This window comes from Acomys minous (genome assembly GCF_964271855.1).
Source record: "Acomys minous genome assembly, chromosome: 17".
Lineage (NCBI taxonomy): Eukaryota > Metazoa > Chordata > Mammalia > Rodentia > Muridae > Acomys > Acomys minous.
In genome coordinates, this window is record NC_140500.1 from 17,009,593 (window position 1) to 17,026,655 (window position 17,063).

Genomic DNA, 17,063 nt, shown 5'->3' on the forward strand with positions numbered 1-17,063 from the left:
ACAGATGAGTGATATAATGCTTAAAAATAACATCATAAATGCAACCCAGACCTGGAGAGAGGTAAAAAAGACAAAGCCAAGATATCTGAGCAGCCCAAAAGGACACAGTACAGGAGACACTAATGAAATTATGACCTTGAGGTTTGGGAAAGTAATGCCTGGGCAAGTTGGAATGATGGTGAGTGAAGGATGGGAGATTCTAAGACAAGGTACTGAATATTTTTAACTTTTAAAAGTTTTGACCAAAACCAAGGCCAGCTCAACCTTATACCATAACAAACTAATAATTAGACTATAAGCCCCACACAGATCATGGTAAGACATTTTGAGATAAAAAGGTCCAATAATTAGGACAAGCAGGCTACAAATCAGTGAGAATACTCAGAAGTAGGAAATGAAAGGTACTGAGTGCTCAGGTGAAGGACAATCAGGCAATTGGCTCTGACAGACAAGCAGGCTGGGCAGCACCATCTCTGATGAAAGAAGTGAGTCCTTAGGAGAGGTGGGACTCATGAGAGAAGAAAAACAGCTTAAAGAGACTCCTCCACAGAAGAGAAAGATAAGTAGGTATTGTGTAATTGGGCCTTCAGATACAGCCCAGGAGCTAAATCGGGTAAAAATATCTTACAATTATGATTATTTTTTCTACTCAGAAGCTTATGACCATCACCAGTATTAAATGATAGCTGAGAAGAAGATAGATTCTTGGAAACATAGTGAGTCATCTTTCCATAAATCACAGTGAGTGCAAAAGATGAGTCCTTATCAGGCAACTTGATAATCTGAGTACTTTAGGATTGTTGTTGACATTTTCTTGTGACTACTGGGAATTGAAGCAAGGGTCCAGCTCATGCTAGACAAACACCCTGCCATAGCAGGGCTACATTCCCACCTCTTATCCCTTTTTTAAAAATTTGAGATAGTCTCACTTAGTTGCTCAGTCTGGCTTTGACCTTGGTCTGTACCCAGGAAATCTTTGAATTTGTCACCTGACTACCTCAGCTTCCCAAATATTTGGGATTTCAATCTTGTAACACCAAGCTTTGCATTTATTCACACTTTTCTTTACTCAAATTCTTTATTTCATTTTAAGGTATAAAATTATTATATTAAACCAGAGTATACTATCATATACATTTTACAGTAAAGCATGGAAGAACACTACATAATTTTACACTGAAATGTACAGGCTATAATTTCTATAAGGTACAAAAATAACTTTACCTGTAATAACTGCTCATTTCTTCTGTGGCACTCTATTTCCTTGTAATCCTTGATTTTTTTCTTTTTCTTTGATATATTCCTACTTAAGAGCTTTTACATATAATATTTCCTCACACATTTTAAAAGAAAAAAAAGCAAACTATAAAGTATGAAATGTTTCTCAAAGTAAACTCAGTGGCATGCTAAAGTCACATATTCTCTTCTTGGAAGGTATCTGGTGGAGGAAGTGCATAATAAATTAGCAGTGAAAGAACACTTCCTTTCTTCCTTCTCATAGGCTAAATTCACAAATATACAGCATTTTAAAGTTTCTGCAACTTAGAACTGTCGTGGACATCTGGGCACCACATCATCAATCATACAATTTTATTCATCTAGTGAAACACTGGGGTGTTGTTTAATTCCTAAGATTATTTGATAAAGCCATCAGACTGACTCCTTTATGGTAAATTACTCTGGGTGAGTACATTGCTTTAATTCTTGAATTTAATTCAAGTTGTGAGCATGTGTCACTTTTGGATGGTAACTTATGTCTCAAAAATGATTGAAACATTTGCTTGGACACAAAATATTTTCTGTAACACATGGTATGTCTCCATTTTATAAGCAATAGTGCAAACTAAATGCTGCTTTTCTTTCTGTATAGTTTTTGTTGTAATTTCTATTTTGCCAACTGCCTAGCATAGCTCAAAGTGATTTAATTATTTAGGCTTTCTTACTGTCTTAAAGTGTTTGCTGAGTGGATGACTGTGGGTTATAGTTAATGACAAATTTATTTCCTGACTGGTGGATAAAATAGTTTTTTTATTTCTCTCTCTCTCTCTCTCTCTCTCTCTCTCTCTCTCTCTCTCTGTGTGTGTGTGTGTGTGTGTGTGTGTGTGTGTGTGTGTGTGATAGTCTGTGCCTTTGTGTCTGATTTGTACTTTATATTTATTTTGTAAGTATTCAGTGGTTTTATAGAAGAAAATAACATGTAATTGTTTATCTGTGACTAACAGTAAAAGTCTTTTCATGTGTCTCTATGTAATTATAGCTCTATCTACTTATCTTAATTTTCCTCACTTCTGTACATCTAAAAAAGAAAATCGTCATTTTTAAAACATCTGTTGCTGGAACTAGTTTATTTATTTTTTATTCCTGTATTATAGTCATTTACTGAGTTACATATAGAGTTCTCAGACAATCAATCATCTTATCTGAATGATAATTTTCTTTTTTTCCTTTTATTGAAAATAAGGGTTTTTTCTTACATAATATATCCAGATTACAGTTTTCCCTCCCTCTACCCCTCCAAGTTTCTAACCCTCTCTCCTACCACCTGGATCCACTCCCTTTCTATCTCTCAGGAGAAAAACCACTTCTTTACCCTGTTCCCAGAGCCTTATGTACAGAAGTGTTTTGATGTATCCAGAGGGACTGTGCTCCACAGCTGCATTTTGATTGGTTGTGAAACAGATTTCTTAATAGCTTACCAGGTCTTTAAAAGGAATCTATATGTGTTGATGACTATATAAATTTAACGAACTTTTAGAAAAAAAATTTTGAAAAAAGGGTAAAATTTTTCCATCTTAAAAATGTTGACTTCAGTTTTCTCTTTTTATAAAATTTGTCCTAGGAAAAATGAATATCAAAAGTTTATGTATCAAGATGTTTTGTGCTACTTTAATATATTCAAAACTCCATCTTTTAAGCTGATTTTAAACATGTTTTACATATTTACAACGATATAGAAACCTTCCAAAATTCCCAACACACCTGCAAACACAGCATCTGGCAACTCCACCACTCTTTATCCATGTGAAGAATATCTGTTAGCTGGAGTGGTGCACCTGGCACTCTAGTGTCTCCAATGCTGTAACTTACTTGTGTCCTTACTCAGGATCATTTTTAAAAAAATAACCACTGTATTCTCAGTGAGCGTCCTCTATATTTATTAGATAAAATACAATGGCAGCAAAACCTAGTGTTACATAACTTGAACTCATGTTTAAAATTTATGTAGGCTAAAGTATTCAAGTTGAAAGTCAAGAACTGGCAGTTGATTTAAATAATATGTTGATAAGGAACTTTAAACCATTTTTTATCAGATACTAGTTTTAAAATTATCAGTTAAAAAAAAAAGGTATCAGTTGAGTCAGATACAGTGGCACATCCCTTCAGTCTCAGCACTTGAGCAAAGGTAGGGTAAGTTAGAGTCCAGTCTGGCTTACTTAGTACTGTGATATCCAGGGCTAAGTGCACATCCTTTGTCAGCTGCTTTACACAGTAAGAACTTGGATAGATAGCTAGAACTAGGTGCAGGGACCCTGTCTGCTGGTTCACTTAGTGAGCACCAGGATTACCTAGGCAGATAGAGAGATCCTATCTTAAAAAGAAAATATCAATTGATTAAAAGATTTCTTGTTCTCATGGAGGGCCACTCTTCCTTTAATTTGTATGAATTTATTTCCAATTAGTGATTTTTGTCTTTATATTGGGTTTTGTGAATGCCGGGTTATTTCCTTTCTTTGCTTGTGCTTCTTAGGTGCTGTTTCATTAATTTGATGACCCCTATGTTTAGATCAATCTCTCCCCAACCCTCCCCCGTCTCTCTCTCTCTCTCTCTCTCTCTCTCTCTCTCTCTCTCTCTCTCTCTCTCTCTCTCTCTCTGTGTGTGTGAATAATTGTAAACTGCTTAGCTTAGATAGAAACTGGTCTTATGAGAAGAGACTGGCATGCTTCTAGCAAATGTAGAATTTATCAAATTTCTGAGATAAATCTTCATTCACCCTCTTAATATGTTATTCCACCAAAAATATTTTATTTCATTAGTACATTTTATAGACATCTGATTTCAAATGGCCTTTATTTTAAGTTTCAATTTGTTCATTAATAGAGTGATATGTTAGCAATTTTTTTATTATGGACTAATCATTAAACACGGAATGCTGAAAAGGAATCTTGTATGAAACCCCAGGTCCAAGCCTTTAAAAACAGGCACAGAGAGAAAAAGCAGGTGCGAACTTTTTAAGAGATGGTAGATCCATGCTTCTGAATCAGTAAATGTGTCACATTCAGAGGGGGGATTTGACCTTTCATTTTCTTCATTTCACCCACCCATTTCATAAACGTTCGTACATGAGAGCTGAGGCTCAGACTGCTCAGCAGTGAAGTGCGCATGTGTCTCTTTGTTGCAGCGCTACTCCAGGTCAAGGGCAGCAAGGTACCAAGACTGAGGTGAAGCAGGCTCAGGATGCCTCTCAGTAAACCCCACCGTGACTTCGCAGCAAACAAGCAGGACATTGTTTACACAGAGATGAAGACATGTAAATCCCCACAGAAGCAAAGAACACCTCCAGCCAAGCAGAGCCCTGCAGTGCTAAGTGAAGAGCCAGTGGTGAACTATGCAAAGCTGTCATTCCACGGAAAGCGTCGGCTCCAGCCCCAAAAGCAAGTTGTCAGACGGAAAAGGCAAGGTACAGTCGTGTATCCATTCTGTCATGACTACTGTAATTGTCAATGTGGCACAACATAGAGTCCGCCGGGAAGGGACTGACTAGGTCAGTGTGGCCGGTGCGCACGTCTGTAGCCGATTGTCTTCATCCTCTACCGAACGTGGGAAGACTGCCTGCAAGTGGCAAGCGTTGCTTCCAGGTTTGGGGCTCTGGGCTGTGTAAGTGCAGTAAAAGGTAAGTGAGCACTAAGCATGAGCGTGCCCATTTCTCTCTGCTCTTGACCGTGCATGTGACCAGCTGCTTCCAGCCCCTGCACTGGTGTCACTGCTCTGATGGAGTGTAAGTGGGAGTTGAATAGGCCCCTTTGATACCTAAGGTGCCTTTGCAGGGTATTTTCTTACAGCAACAGAATGAAAAAAGGGAAATATAACTGTTTCTAATTTGGTCGCAATATATTAAATATATATGTTTGTAGGACACTCTCCCCACTTAGCTAGCCCACAAAACTGAAGTAGAATGAATTACCTTTTAATATGTTTCTCTCCAGAACCATGGAATCATATCCAACAGAGTTGTATGTTTAAGAACTATATGCACAACTGAATGCTATTTTTTTTAAATTTCAGTTTAACCCCCCCCCCACTTATTTTTGTGATACAGGCTTCTATAAGGTAGCCCAGATAGACCTTTAACACAAAAGCAATCCTCTTGTTTGAGCCTTCTAGAATGGAAGAATTACAGTTGTGAGTCGGCATGTCTGGCTTCATTCCTTGCTGTTTTGAAAATAACTGTTGATGTCATCTTTACTCCTTTAAGAAAGAGAAATAGCCACTGGATTGAAAGAAATATCATGCTTTAGTGTCACCGGAATAATAGATTGTAGAGAAATAATTTTCATAATATTTTGGATGTAAAAATCATGTCATATCTATCCAGGTAACAGTGAAATTAAGAAGTTAAATGTAATTTTAAAAACTTACAACTCATTCATTCTTTCTTTTTTTCTTTTATAGATGTGTGAGGGTGAGGAAAGAGAAAGTGTGTGTGTGTGTGTATGTGTGTGTATGGTGTGTGTGTGTGTGTGTGTGTGTGTGTGTGTGTGTGTGTATGTGTGTGTGTGAGAGAGAGGGGGGATATATGCACATAGCTCAAGTCTTTTCTTGCATCTTGTTTTGAAGCAGGGTCTTTTCAGCTTTTGCAGCCTTCCCCCAGCTAGCTGGCCTGTGAGCCTGCAGTTGCCAATCCTGTCTCCACCTGCTGGGGTAACCAGTACAGATGCAAGTGTACACCATAGGCTTTTCTTATGGTCTTCAGGGTTGGAACTAAGTTATGAGGCTTGCACTGAAAGCCACCCCCTGGCTCCATTACTAAACAATTTAATGTTCTCCCAAGTGATTATTCACCATTAACTGCTCCTACCATTAGAAAGACATTCCTCACAGATGATTTACCCAGTGAAAGACACATGGTGTTTGAATGTCTCTTTGTAGTCAAAGAGGAGAGGATTTAAGGGATCCCAGAGATAGAAGGAAAAAGACTACTAACTCAAATCATCATGGCCAAATTAACTAAAGCAAGAAATTAAAGAAAGATTTCTTTTCTGGTTTGTCCAGAAAGAATTTCTATGTGTAGCCTTGGCTGTCATGGATGGACTGCTGTTGTAGACCAGGCTGCCCTTGAACTCATTGTGATCTGCCTGCCTCTGCCTCCCTGAGTGCTGGTGCTTTTTATTTATTTAACCCAGCTGCTTCTTCTGAAGGTAGATTTGAAAGGTCAGGGTTACTGGCTGTCCTGGAACTCACTCTGTAGACTAGGCTGTACTCAAACTCAGAGATTTGCCTGTCTCTGCCTCCCCTGTTCTGGAATTAAAGTCACGTGCCACCACCTTTCAGCTTAAACAACTTTTTGAAATAAAGACAGACTTCCAGCCATTCCTGGAACAGGAAGTACAGGACCACTTGTAGTTAAATTTACAGGTGGGACACAGACCAGTCCTTGAGAAACAGAGGTTTAATCATAAACAAGAATGAGCCTATTTTGTCTTTACTATAGGATTGTTGTGGCTCAGGATTAGCCGCACACTGGCTGCTAGGACACCAGACTGAGATTGATGAAAGCTTACTGAAATGTTTAGCAAAGTCAGGGACATAGTCTGGATCCGGAAACCAAGACTGTGACCATAGTTGTTGTCAGAGTGAGCTTTTTAAGGAAAAAATGTCATAACCAAAACAGGAAGAATCAATTCTATTCCAGTCACACTATGCTCAGGTAGCTAAACAAATCTTAAAAGATAATTGGCTGGGATTTAGGGGAGATTAACTTAGGGACTTTGCAGTTCCCCACAGTTCTGGGAGTAAGTACCATAACAGGCTATTGTGGTTTGTTTAAATATAACATACATTTATCATTAATTCAAACAGAACACTCAACAAGTATTGAATTATGAGTAAAAGGCTACTCTTATGTCAGGCAGGCAGAGCCTAAGACCTGAACTTAATTTCACCTTATGATCAAAATGAAGACTGAAGAAAAATGACTGCATTTATGCTAAAGACTAAAGCAGGTCTCAATAGGATGGCTTTTAAACCCGAGATGGAGGCAGGACTGTTCTTTACAACCTTCTAGGAAGTTAGAAACACAATCATTGTTACTGTTTCTCTCTCTCTTCAGGTCCCAAATCAACAATATGGAGAGTAGTGACTGCCATGCTTGGAGCCTTGTGTGTGGTGCTGATGGCAACCTTGGGGATCTTACTTCCAAAATGTAAGCAAGGATGCAATTACTTCATTGTGCTAGAAGTTGTGCTTTTAGCAATATAATGATAGCTTTTACTCTATTTTACAGCATCCAAGTGATCCTATCATAAACACTACTACTAATTCCTGTCATGATTTGTGTCCTAGTATTTTCTAGGCAAGAAGAACAAAGCAGAAAAAACTCACTTCATTCTCTTCTGTGCCCTATGGAGAATAGTGAGTATTAACTCTGAGTATGTTGGTGAGCGTTAACTCTCAGGATGTAGGTGAGTGTTAACTCTGAGAATGTTGGTGAGTGTTAACTCATAAGATGTTGGTGAATGTTAACTCTATACAGTTCAATTCAATGTCTTTAAAAATTGTGTAGGTATTTTGATGGGAATTGCATTGAACTTGTAAATTGCCTTTGGTAAGATGGCCATTTTTACTAAGTTAATTCTCCCTATGCATGAGCAAGGGAGATTTTTCCATCTTCTGATGTCTTCTTCAATCTCCTTCTTCAGAGATTTGAAGTTTTTTTTTCAAACAAGTCTCTCACTTGCTTTGTTATAGTTCTTCCTTGATACCTTATATTGCTTGTGGCTATCGTGAAGGGTGTAGTTTCCATAATTTCTTTCTCAGCATATTTGTCATTTGTATACAGGAAGGCTGTTGATTTTTTAAATTTTGTATCCATCCACTTTGCTGAAGATGTATATCAGCCATAAGAGTTCTCTGATGGAATTTTGGGAGTCACTTATATACACTATCATATCATCTGAAAATAGGGATAATTTGACTTCCTCCTTTCCCATTTGGATCCCCTTGATCTCCTTGCTATATTATTGCTCTGGCTAGAACTTCAAGAACTATATTGAAGATATATGGAGAAAATGGGCAGCCTTGCCTGGTCCTCAATTTTAGAGGAATTTCCTTGAGTATCTCCCCATTTAATTTGAAATTGGTTATTGGCTTGCTGTATATAGCCTTTTTTATTATATGTTTAGGTGTGTGCCTTGTATCCCTGATACCTCCAACCCTTAAACATGTGTGGGTGCTAGTTTTTGTCAAATGCTTTTTCTACATCTAAGGAGATGATCATGTGGTTTTTTTCTTTCAGTGTGTTTATATGGTGGATTACATTGATTGATTTCCATATACTAACCATCCTTGCATGCCTGGAATGAGGCCTACCTGGTCATGGCTTATGATATGTTTGATATGTTCTTGTATTTGGTTTGTGAGTGTTTGAGTATTTTTCTGTCGATGTTCATAAGAGAAATTGGTCTGAAATTCTCTTTCTTTGTTGGGTCTTTATGAGGTTTAGGTACCTAAGTGACTATGGCCTCACAGAATGAATTTGGTAATGTTCCATCCATTTCTATCTTTTGGGGTAGCTTGAAGAGTATCAGTATTAGCTCCTCTTTGAATGTCTGATAGAATTCTGCTCTAAAACCATCTGGCCCTGGGCTTTTTTGGGGGGGTGGGTGGGAGACTATTAATGACTGCTTCTATTTCTGTAGGAGAAATAGGACTATTTAGTTTGTTTATATGATCTTGATTCAATTTTGGTAAGCAGAATTGATCAAGAAAATTGTCCATTTCCCTTAGATTTTCAAATTTTGCAGTATATATGCCTTTGAAATAGGATCTTATTATTCCTTGTATTTCTTCAATGTCTGTTGTTATGACTCCCTTTTCATTTCTGATTTTGTTAATTTGGATAATGTCTCTCTACCTTTTAGTTATTTTGGCTAACAGTTTGTCTATCTTGTTGATTTTTCTCAAAGAACCAGCCCTGAGTTTGATTATTTCCAGACATCTACTCCTCTTGGGTGTTTCTGCTTCTTATTTCCCTAGGGCTTCCAGTTGTGTTGTTAAGTTGCTTATATGGGATATTTCCAATTTCTTTATAAGAGCACTTAGTGCTTTGAATTTTCTTCTTAGCACCACTTTCAATGTATCCCACAAGTTTGGGTATGTTGTTCTTTCATTTTCACTGAATTTCAGTAAGTCCTTAATTTTCTTCTTTATTTCTTCCCTGACTCAGGTGTCATTAAGTAGAGAGTTATTTAGTTTCCATGTGTGTGTAGGCTTTCTGTTATTTCTGTCGTTGTTGAAGTACAGCTTTAGACCATGGTGATCTGATAGGCTACAAGGTATTATTTCAATCTTATTGAATCTGTTGAGGCTTTCTTTGTGACCTACCATATAATCAATTTTGGAGAAGGTTCCATGGGGTGCTGAGAAGAAGATATTATCCTTTGTGTTTGAGTGAAAAGTTCTGTAGATATCTGTTAGATCCCTTTGATTCATGACATTGGTTTAGTTTCTGTTTCAATGACCTATCCTTTGGTGAAAGTGGGGTGTTGAAGTCTCCACTATTAATGTGTGGGGATCAATGTGTGGTTTAAGCTTTGTTAATAGTTCTTTAACAAGTGTGTGTGCCCTTGTATTGGGAGCATAGATGTTTAGAATTGTGATATCACTTTGGTTGACTTTACTTTTGATGAGTATGAAGTGACCTTCTTCATCTCTTTTGATTAATTTTGGTTGGAAGTATATCTTATTAGATATTAAAATGGCCACACCAGCTTGCTTCTTGTGACCATTTGCTTGGAATACCTTCTTTCAGCCTTTTACCCTGAGGCAATGTCTATCCTTATGGCTGAAATGTGTTTCTAGAATGCAGAAGAATGCTGAGTCTTGGTTATGCATCCATTCAGTTAGTCTGTGCACTTTTATTGGAGAATTGAGACCATTGATGTTAAGGGATATTAATGACCAGTGACTGTTAAGTCCCTTCATTTTGATGTTGGTTCTGGTAGAGTGTTTATATAGCTATATTTTTGCAATGATGTGCTTATCTTTTACCCCTGTAATTTTGGTTGTAGATTGTCACTTTGGATTGGAAGTTTCCTTGTAGTAACTTCTGTAGCACCAGATTTCTGGATAGCTACTGCTTGAATTTGTTTCTGTCATGGAATATCTTGTTTTCTCCATCAGTGGTTATTGATAGTTTTGCTGGGTATAGTAGTCTGGCCTGGAATCTGTGGTCTCTTAGGGTTTGCAGGACCTCTGTCCAGGCCCTTCTGGCTTTTATCGTCTCTGTGAGAAGTTAGGTGTAATTCTGATAGGTTTGCCATTTTATGTTACTTGGCCTTTTTCTCTTGCCACTTTTAATATTTTTTCTTTGTATATTTTGTGGGTTTTTTTATTATGTGGCAGGAAGATTTTCCTTTCAGGTCTATTCTATTTGGTGTTCTGTAGCCTCTTGTATGTTTATATGCATCTCCTTTTTTAAATTGGGGGAATTTTCTTCTATGATTTTGTTGAAGATATTTTCTGGGCTTTGGAATTGGGTATCTTTTCTTTCCTCAATGGCTATTATCCTCAGGTTTCATCCTCTCATGGTGTCCTTGATTTTTTTGGATGTTTTGTGTCAGGAATTTTTCATATTTAGCATTTTCTTTGATGGTTGCTTCAAGGTCTATGATTGTATCTTTTAGTCCTGAGATTTGTTCCTCTGTCTCTTGGATTCTGTTAGAGAAGGTATTTGCAAATGAGCCTCAGCTTCCCTTTGTCTCAGAAATGTTAAAACCAACAAATTATAAACCTAATCTTTGACTCACTTTTTGAAGTAATTGGGTCTGAGTCAAGGAAAACCACATAAAACTTCCATGTCAGTGAGGGAAATAAAGGATATATAGAATAACTGGTTCAGTTCTGTCAACTGGAGACAAACCTAGACAAACCTGGGAAGAAGGGATCCCAACTGATCATCCGACTCCATTATGCTGGCCTAATGGTGAGGCATTTCCTTAATTGCTAAATGGCTTGAGTGGGCCCAGCTCCTCCGATATAGTTTCATCCTCAATTACATGGCCTGGCTGTATAAGAACTGTAGGTGACGGTGTGCCTAGAAGCAAGTTAGCAAGGAACTTCCCGACATGCTCCCTGCTGCAATTCTTGCCTCTGGGTTCCTTCTTTGGGCTCCTGCCGTGGCTTCCCTGATAATGGCCTGTAACTGGTAAGCCAAAATAAACTTTTTCCAACCCATGGTTTAGGTCATGGTGTTTACCACAGTAATGAAAAAGCAAAAAATAAGGGTGGAGCTACACAGAAGCAAAAATGCCGTGCTGGTTATTCCCAAAGGGCAGCAAACATTTAGAGGAGTTACTAGTTTGGAAAAGGCTTCATAGATAATGAATGCACCTGAATAGTCTGGGGGGGGGGGTGAAACAAAGAAAATAGGAAAACAAAATAAAACCTGCTTTAGACAAAAAGAAAGAAAGAAAGAAAGAAAGAAAGAAAGAAAGAAAAGAAAAAGGTGTAAATATGTATAGCAATAAATCAACCATGAATGAGAAAGTTAAACTACAAAACTTCACATGAAAACATCTGGTAAATGAAAGTTCCCAGGCGAGGTAAAAAAACAAAACCAAAAAACAAAAAACAAAAAACAAAACAAAACAAAACAACAACAACAACAACAAAAAACCCTAAAGCACAGATCTATCTGAAAAAGAAAAATCTACAAAGTGGGCTAATTGATTGAAACATTATTATAGAAAGTTAAAATGTTACAGATCCAGAACCAAATTAGTTAGGGCTATCTTTAGTCCTTTTTCTAGCCTTCCTTGTCCATCACTTTGTGTGAACTAAAATCCATTCAGCTATCATGTAACCTTTAAAGGGTACTAGTATTTCCTAAAACTGCTTCTGAACTGAAATGTAGTATTCAGTACAACCTGAATCCATGTTGCTGAGCCATGATCACTAGTATTTGGCTTGAAATTAATTGCTTATTTCTCTGTTTGAGGTCAGAATTGTGTTTTGTCTGTGAGTGTGTAAGCCCTCTGGCAATTATGGATGATTTTGTTTCAGTGCTGTATCACTTTGATCCTAGAAAACCGACACATGTCTAAAGTAGGAAACATTTTAAATGCCAAAAACACAAAAGAGAGAGAAAGACATACACTCCTGGTGAAATTGTGATACAAAAACTTAATGTATTACTCTATTAAAAATTTTCCTTTTTGACTTTCAAAATATACTTTCAATACTTCTCATTGAAATAAACTGGCAGACCATAATAAGATGTTCTCAAACTTCTCACTAAAATGATGAAAATACATTTTATATTAGGCATAAAATTTAAAATTAGGGATCTTTGTTACATATGTACTATCTTAGAAAGCACTACCTTTCTCAATTTTTATATAATTTCTCACACATATATTACCTTAAAATATATGTGGTATATTTATGAGTGGTATATGAGTGGTAACAAATCTATTTCAATAAATTAACAAAATAATCATATTTTATACTTCATAAATACATGCTGCTATTGAAAGAATCATATAAAATGAGAGACAGAGAAGTAAATGCCCTCAGACTTCTGAAGACAAATGTATACTTGACCTTGGGTGATTATACCTATTACAAATCTGACAAATGCATAGTATAGTTATTAAATAGTTAGAATACCAGTTTAAAGTTACTTATTATTTTAATTTTGTATACTCAGAGCCATTATTCATAAAAACAACTGCAGATTTAGAATCATTTCAGTACCTGGTTTTCTATTCATGTCATTTAGCCATTTAAAAATGTATACATTTATCACAAGTATAATATTGAAACTTGATTTTCCTACAGAAACCAATTCATATTGATTTTTATGTAGAAAATTCTAAAACTGACACTTGTTATAATTAATTTCTTTCAGATAAAGATTGTGTAAAAATTATTCATAATTTTTATATGCTGCTTAGGACTGGAGTGTTGCTCATGGGCAGGAGGCTGGCTGATCATCCTTTGTGCGTGCATCAACCTGGGGCACCAGCAAAGGCACTGATGAATCTTTGCTCTCTATGTAGTATTCCTGAGTCTCAAAAAGGCCTAATAGTTGTATTAATAAATGATTATTCCAGTGCTGGGCACTCATTTCACACATGTGCATTTCCTAGATGGCTCCTGTCCTCTTTGCTCAAGTGACTGGGTTGCTTCTGGAAACAATTTCTACCATGCTTTTCGAGGAATGAAATCCTGGGCAGACAGCCAGTCTGCCTGTGAGGAACTGAATTCTCATCTTGTGGAGATAGACTCCAAAGCAGAGCTGGTAAGTCTCTCTCACACACACAAATACACACACATGCACACACACACACACACACACACACACACACACACACACAGACAGAGAGAGAGACAGACAGACAGACAGACAGACAGACAGACAGACAGACACTCCTGTTTTCTGTTTCTTTATCACTGATGGTGCTGGGAGCACTGGTCATGAAGATCAGGATTTGACAAACTGAATGTCCTGGAGGGTATGTGATACCTGCTAATGGTGATTTACTGTCATGCTTAGTGAGGGCTTCCCAGCATTATGATGCTCAATGCTACAAGCAAACCAAAGCAGTGGATGAGCTGCAGCTGGCCTGTTCTACTAAGCAGCCCTGCAGGCTGCTAGTTCATAAAGAAGGAAGAGGTCACTTAGCGTGGTTACTCATTCCTAAAACCCCAGCACTTGAGAGGCTGAGACAGGAGGATCACCTTGAGCTTGAGGATTGGGTTACATCATGGATTTCCAGTCCATGTTGAACTATAGGATGACATTTTTCTCATAATTAAAAAATATATACAAATTATAAAAATTAATTTTTTAAGAAGCATATAGAAGAGAAAAAATTAGGGCAGTTCATTATGGGTTTTCAACAGGAAAACTTGTTATTGTTTGAAATTGATGGCTGGATTCTTCTCAAAATGAATGAAACCGATTGGTCCTGGCTGTGGGGATTTGACACTACAACACAGCAAACCCTGTAAGTACAAGGCTTGGATAAAATGGGCTTTGCTGAGGGTACTGGGATTGTTGTGCACAGTGGCTCTGTCTGTGTGTGGCAGAGAAGGAGCATTCAGGAAAAAGAAAGAACTCTGATATGGAAGGAGCAGTGTGTGGCCATAACAGAGAAAACTTGCTAGCCCTAAGAAATGTCACCCTTACAACATTTGTATTTTTATTCTACTGGAGTCCTTGGAAACACTTATGCACCATGTTTGAAGTTTATAACTCTAAAGCAGTGGTTACCCACTTGTGGCTTATGAACATTTTAGGTGTCAAAGGATCCTTTTATGGGGGGTCACATATCAGATATCTTGCATATAAGATATGATTTATAACAGTAGCAAAATTACAGCTATGGAGTAGCAACAAAATAATTTTGTGGTTGAGGGACATCCTACCGTGAGTTACCATGGTAAAAGGTCACAGCATTGGGTAGGTCAAGAACCACTGCTAAAGCCTGATACCATCTCCTATGTATGTGAATGGCAACCCTACTTTATCAGACCATGTAAGTTTAGCTTGTGCCTCTCGCTTTCCATTAACCTCACAGTTTTGCAATGAAAAGTCATCATCCCCCCTTTCTGGTGCTTTGTTTTCTTCTGGTAACAATAGTATTTCATCTCTTTGAGCTGTTCTAGTTTTAGCTCATTTTAACTTTGATATAAGAAAATGTGATCTACAGTGACAACGTTTTAATTTTAGATTTTTAAAAAATTGTTTTTATACAGAATTAATGATTCAGGAAAGAAGAATCATAGTTGCCATTATCTGAGTGGAAAACAAATTTATCCTGGTGACTGTCCATCTAAGAAATCATACACCTGTGAATTTAGTATATTATGACACCTATTTCATTAACATAATCTTTATTAAACTATGAATAACAAAATATGTCTTTTATTTATTGGTTCTTAATTTGTACACTTAATATTAGTCAAAAGGCCAATAAGCAATAACTTTTAATTTTTAAAACATTTTTACTGTATTTAGAAGATATTGATTAATTTTTATACCTTCTGTATTTTGTTGAAAGTGAGTAAAATTTTTCTTAAGGGTGATCATCACTTTATCACAATTTGTATTGTTATTAATGAATTAAATAACCAGTATAATTTATATTCAGGAACTTTGTAAGAGACTTAAAATGATAAAAGGATACCATATCACATTGAGTGCATTTTTTATATTTTATTAATTTGTTAATATTACATCTCAATTGTTATCCCATCCCTTGTATCCTCCCATTCCTCCCTCCCTCCCGCTTTCCCCCTACTCCTCTCCCCTATGACTGTGACTGAAGAGGACCTCTTCCCTCTGTATATGCTCATAGGGTATCAAGTCTCTTCTTGGTAGCCTGCTACCCTTCCTCTGAGTGCCACCAGGCCTCCCCATCCAGGGAATGTGGTCAAATATGGGCACCAGAGTCCATCTGAAAGTCGGTCCCCACTCTCCACTCAACTATGGAAAATGTCCTGTCCATTGGCTAGATCTGGGTAGGGGTTCGATGTTTACTGCACGTATTGTCCTTGGCTGGTTTGAGTAGGACCCCTGGGCCCAGATCCACCTATCATAATGTTCTTCTTCTTTTTTGGGGGGGGAGCTTTGAGACAGAGTTTTTCTGTGTAGCCTTGTCTGTCCTGGACTTATTTTGTAGACCAGGCCGGCCTCGAACTCACAGTGATCCACCTGCCTCTGCCTCCCAAGTGCTGGGATTAAAGGCATGTACCACCACTGCCAGGCATGATGTTCTTCTTCTTGTAGGTTTCTAGGACTCTTTGGGTCCTTCTATTTCCCCATTCTCCCATGCTGCTCTCACCTGGAGTGCCAATAGGATGCCCTCCTCTCTCTTCCAGTTTCCTGGTAGGTGAAGACTTTCATGGGTTAGTGTCTAGATATAAGTGAGTATAACCATTTGACTCTTTCTGCTTCTGGGTTAACTCACTCATTATGATCATTTCTAGTTCAATTCATTTGTCCACAAATTTCAGGAATTCCTTGTTTTTAATAGCTGAATAGTATTCCATAGTGCAAATGTACCACAGTTTCTTTATCCATTCTTCTACTGAGAGACACTTAGGCTGTTTCCATGTTCTGGCTATTATGAATAAGGCAGCTATGAACGTGGTTGAGCATATGTCCTTGTTGTGTGCTAATACATCTTCTGAGTATATTCCAAGGAGTGGAATAGCTGGGTTTTGAGAAAGCCTTATTCCCAGTTTTCTGGGATAGTGTCAGATGGATTTCCAAAGTGGCTGTACTAGTTTGCATTCCCACCAGCAATGAAGGAGTGTTCCTCTTTCTCCACATCCTCTCCAGCATGTGGTGTCAGTTGAGTTATTGATCTTAGTCACTCTGATGAGTGTAAGATGGAATCTCAGAGTTGTTTTGATTTGCATTTCCCTGATGACTAAGGACGTTGAACATTTCTTTAAGTGTTTCTCAGCCATTTGATATTCCTCTGTTGAGAATTCTCTGTTTAGTTCTGAGCCCCATTTCTCAATTAGGTTATTTGGTTTGGTGGTGTTTAATTTCTTGTGTTCTTTATATATTTTGGATATTAGACCTTTGTCAGATGTAGGGTTGGTGAAGATCTTTTCCCAGTCTGTAGATTGCAAATTGGCTGGATACAAACTCAAAAAAGTCAGTAGCCTTCCTATCTACAAATGACAATCATGCAGAGGAAGAAATTAGGAAAACTACACCCTTCATGCTAGCCACAAGCAATATAAAATATCTAGGAGTTACTCTAGCCAAGCAAGTGAAGAACTTGTTTGAAAAAATTTCAAAACTCTGAAGAAAGAGATTGAAGAT

The 17,063-nt window shown here is 37.5% G+C and overlaps 1 protein-coding gene across 2 annotated transcripts; it reads left to right on the forward strand.

The window, feature by feature from the left end:
- The first annotated feature begins 1,558 nt into the window (after positions 1–1,558).
- Positions 1,559–15,190, forward strand: LOC311588193 (killer cell lectin-like receptor subfamily I member 1). Of its 2 annotated transcripts, XM_084765677.1 has the most exons (7): positions 1,559–1,683; positions 4,401–4,679; positions 7,329–7,421; positions 7,562–7,630; positions 13,369–13,520; positions 14,126–14,229; positions 14,981–15,190. In XM_084765677.1, the coding sequence occupies exons 2-7, from the start codon at positions 4,457–4,459 to the stop codon at positions 15,093–15,095; spliced, it is 756 nt and encodes a 251-aa protein (XP_084621803.1). In that variant the 5' UTR covers positions 1,559–1,683; positions 4,401–4,456; the 3' UTR covers positions 15,096–15,190. The 2 variants fall into 2 exon arrangements, with proteins under 2 accessions (XP_084621803.1, XP_084621804.1); XM_084765678.1 differs by lacking the exon at positions 14,126–14,229 and having other exon boundaries at positions 14,981–15,096.
- The last annotated feature ends 1,873 nt before the right edge of the window (positions 15,191–17,063 follow it).

What these genes read in the sequence shown, in the direction of transcription:
- LOC311588193 (XM_084765677.1), top strand. Translation starts at nt 4,457, where the DNA reads ATGCCTCTCAGTAAACCCCACCGTGACTTCGCAGCAAACAAGCAGGAC. An exon ending in GGGGATCTTACTTCCAAAAT is followed by an intron (nt 7,422 to 7,561) that starts GTAAGCAAGGAT and finishes TTTGTGTCCTAG; the next exon opens with TATTTTCTAGGCAAGAAGAA. An exon ending in TCTGTGCCCTATGGAGAATA is followed by an intron (nt 7,631 to 13,368) that starts GTGAGTATTAAC and finishes TGCATTTCCTAG; the next exon opens with ATGGCTCCTGTCCTCTTTGC.